Source organism: Sinocyclocheilus rhinocerous, unplaced genomic scaffold, assembly GCF_001515625.1.
Source record: "Sinocyclocheilus rhinocerous isolate Xijiao unplaced genomic scaffold, SAMN03320098_v1.1 scaffold273, whole genome shotgun sequence".
Taxonomy (NCBI): Eukaryota; Metazoa; Chordata; class Actinopteri; order Cypriniformes; family Cyprinidae; genus Sinocyclocheilus; species Sinocyclocheilus rhinocerous.
In genome coordinates this window covers 2,829,130-2,833,154 of record NW_015656360.1, presented here as the reverse complement: position 1 = coordinate 2,833,154, position 4,025 = coordinate 2,829,130, and the positions used below count along the sequence as shown (strand labels likewise).

General features: G+C 39.0%; 1 protein-coding gene across 3 annotated transcripts in view; it reads left to right on the top strand.

The window, feature by feature from the left end:
* LOC107720062 (E3 ubiquitin-protein ligase SMURF1-like) overlaps positions 1–4,025 on the top strand; it is a 48,783-nt gene that overhangs the window by 29,011 nt on the left and 15,747 nt on the right. For all 3 annotated transcript variants that reach the window (XM_016527665.1, XM_016527663.1, XM_016527662.1), the window contains exon 2: positions 1,661–1,699. In XM_016527665.1, the coding sequence (XP_016383151.1) occupies positions 1,661–1,699 (39 nt within the window). The remainder of the gene's footprint in view (positions 1–1,660; positions 1,700–4,025) is intronic.

The following is a 4,025-nucleotide window of genomic DNA, read 5'->3' as shown; positions in this document are numbered from 1 at the left end:
TCAGGTCTTCTCCATAGGAATCCGCTACGGTGTTTGAGGGAGGGGAGGCTCAAGTTTTTCCGGGTATGCGCGCGCAACAAGTAGGCGGGCATAAATATGCTAATGTTTCATTTTGACGTCAACATGAAACCGCTTGGGATTCGTTTTAAAAACGACTCGTTTCAATGATTCAGAGTCGACTCTTTCTTTTGAGAGACAATAACTTTATACACGGTGCACTCTCAGATTTAAAACTTTGCAGGATGTTTTCAATTCACTTAGAGCTGTGTTACACACTGCATAAAAGGTAATTTTCAAAAATCCATAATAGGGGCACTTTAAGAATATTTCCGTTGCTTCGGCCATTTAATAAAATCATTGGGGTCCAAAACAACATTGAACTCCACTGACTTTCATTGTGTAGCCATGGGAATTTTTCAATATGTTTTTTGTTTTCTGCATAAAAATGTTCTGCATATTTGGAATTATGAAAGGATAACATAATTTTCATTTTTGGCCAAACTGACCCTTTAATGGTTTTCCAGTGTAATAATTATCACAACCCTACTAAACAAGGTCATATGAGCGATTGGGCATAAAAGTATTTTCTGCACCATTACTCAGCTATCAGATAAATGTTTTTGGGTAACCATGTAAAGTGGTGAAAGGGACAGATTGCAACCATTTAAAAGTTTATTAGTATGTTCATAAATTGGATGGTTGCCAGACCATAAATTGGATGGTTGCCAGACAAAGTTGTGTTTACCATGTCATGTGTTGTGCGGCATTCATTTGTACTGTGTCTGTTCTGACCTCATGGGAGAAATGAAAAACTCTTTAGAGGTAGAACACAGGCCTTCTCTGTTTGTCCAGTAACACACACACTCAAACCAGACAATTCAGAATCAACCATTGTCAAGCTGCACTGCATATGATGCCTCACAGTTTCCTGTTGTGCTGTGACTGCAGGGCAGTATAGGCTTTTGCACTTTGCTAATACCACTTCTCCACTGTTATGTGCATTTTTCTTGCCCAAAATGATGCAGGTCATTGGTTTGCTATTACCTTGTCCTCCGTGTACACAGTGCATTTTTGAGAAGATGAATATTGCTGACCACACCTGCTCTGTCTCACACCACAGCGTGTCAAACATGAGCTGACACCAACCTTATTCACAAATGCTGCTTCTCTTAAGTGCACCAAATCCCATTGAAAAGCGTGAAATCACATTGCAGCCTAACACAGAATGACCTTTGACATTTTCACATTAGGTGAAGGCTAGCCAAGAAAAAAAAAACCTCTCAGGCAGATGGCTTAGGCTTTACATATCCAGGGAAAAGATGTGGATTTGGGGTGCTGACTAACAGCGTTGAGAGGAAGTCTGTCTGATTTATTCTGTTCAGGCTGTGCTGGGATGGCCCCAGCAGCCCCTCTTGAGGGACTAGGGGCAGGGATCCTGGTCATGTCAGTTAGTTAGTGGAATGAGGCCCAGCTCTCTCTTTAAAGCTGCCTCTGCAGATAAATGCTGTTTTCAGTCACACTCACATCAGCAGCAAAGCTTTTAAATGCGTCAGACTTTCAATTATTTATTTTACATGTTCATAAATTCCAAAGTAAGTGGTGCATCTGTTGATATATTGAATGATTTGGGATGATAATGATTTTTTTATTTTTCTTTCAGTATTATGTGCCAAGAATCTGGCAAAGAAAGACTTCTTCCGTAAGTATACCTCATTTCACCTCCTTTTTCACAATCCTTCGTGTACCTTGCTGTTTACTGGCCCTCATGTCACTCCAAACCTGCATGACTTTTGAATAATGTGCTGGTTGCTCTTTTCTATATAATTACAGTAAATTGGGCATTCAAGCTTCAAAAATTGGTAAAAAAGCACCATAAAAGTATCGTAGCAGTAGTCCATGATAATTGTGCACTATTTTCAAAGTCATTTGAAGTCAGTCTGATCATTTTGTCAAAGTAAAAGACTAAAATTGAAGTTATTATTTCCTGATACAGCAGTGTGCTAACTGCTTTAAAATCATTCAGACCAATTTTGCGAATTGGATCAACCATTTAATTGAAAAGAACAATTCAGTTCACAAATTGGATGTCACTACTTCTCTCTTGAACTTTTATAAATGCACCAAGGTGAGATTGGGTGGAATTATGACACAAAGCTATCAAATGATTTCAGAATCCATGAAATTTAGAGCATATATCAGTGATGCTTTCGGTTTCTTTTGTTTTAGAGTTTGACAACAACAGTCCTCATTCAGTTTCAGTGTAAATTCACATCTTTGTTGAAAAGAGTAGCAAGGATATTCTTCAAGTTCACCTTTTGTTTTTCACATAATGTTAAAAGAGTTTGAAATGTTACTTTTGGATGAACTATTATTTGACTTTAAATGCCCCTCAGAAATGGCTGTATGAAACATTTGTGATTCTGGAACATTAGTGCCTCTCTCCTCTGAGTTGTTCAGAGCCGCCCACTGGCTGCTTGTATCACTGGGGGGATTCTCATCCTCATCAGATTCCACCCACTACAGCATGAGCACACTTCACTTTTCTGCAGTCTGAGCTCTCCATCCCAGCTGTTCTGACTGACAGGCTTGTTTGCCCCACTGGCCTCGTCAGTGTGTGTCCCACATATTATTCAAATGCCTGGCGTGCGTCATTCATAGATCCTGTTTCTGTGCCATGTCCATTATGCTTCTCGTATAACAAAAGGTCACATGAGAATGTATGAGGAAGACAGGCAAAACAAGACCAGTTGTCCCTGATAATAATACATTAAATTATTAGTCTTAATGTTCCACAACAGATGCAGCATGCATTTCTCAGTAGTCTTTTTTCCCCACTCACTGAAATGCTTTCAGTGGAAATGCTCTTCATAGCTTCATGCCACCGAATGAATGGTTCACAGAGCATGAGTCTGTCCTTTCAATAACACTGAGCAAAAAGCATTGCCAAGGCTATGACTAAACAACATAATACAGGACTCCAGACTGCATCTAAAATGATTGCAAATGTAACACGAAAATAAACATTTATGACAATAATTTAAAATCTGATTACTGTTGGTTAGGCTTGCTGCGATAGACGGTGTTTTCGGTTATACCGGTGTTAAGCCGCAACACCGGTTACGTCATTTGCCTGCCGCGGCACCGCCCCCCCCACCGTCGTTTGGATTTTTTTATAGTAACAAAAATCATTTAGCCTAGTTCAGTTAGAGGACAGACACTTTTAAAAACTAAATGCTCAATGCAGCGTGACGAACTGTGTGTGAACGACAGTGCACCACGGAGCAGGAGTCAGATTTTATTTATCACGTGCCGAGCTGACTGACATGAGTGAGGTGAGAAAGACAAGACGATGGCAGAAGATTGTTTAGAAAGGAAATGCAAAGGTGCCTGTTTGTCAATATTTTAGATTTTGAAAAGCCTATTGACTGGAAGTTTTTTTAAACATTCGTTTCTTATTTATTTGGTTCCACAGTGTTTGCTGATTACTTTATTTAAACTTTGTGTATTTTATTTATTTTATTTTACATCAAGGTGTATATGCCGTGCCTCCAAGCTTTCTTACTCGTTTTGCTAATAAACGTTCTATGTTTCTTATTTATTTGGTTCCACAGTGTTTGCTGATTTTCAGTTTTATATACCTATTTAAACTTTGTGTAGCCTAAGTAATTTGTTATTTTATTAGGCATAGGCCTATATGGTGTATTTTTATTCGTTTTGTTAATAAAAGTTCTGAGTTTGACGTTGTTGTTGCTTGAATTGAATCAACGCTGAATTGCCCCTAATTTGAAAGTGAAAGTAAAACTCGCACGGTGCTTTTTCAAGCTATTTGAAAGCCAAGAAATCCAAGGAAAATTGGGAAAAACTCAAACGAACAATTGCTTGACGCCGAATTGCGGCAATTCAATTGCCGCTTATTTGAAAGTGAAAGTAAAATGCGCACGGCACTTTTACAAGCCATTTGAAAGCGAAGAAAAGAGGGAAACTCAAACGAACTAACACCCCTCCCCCCACCCCAACGGTGATAC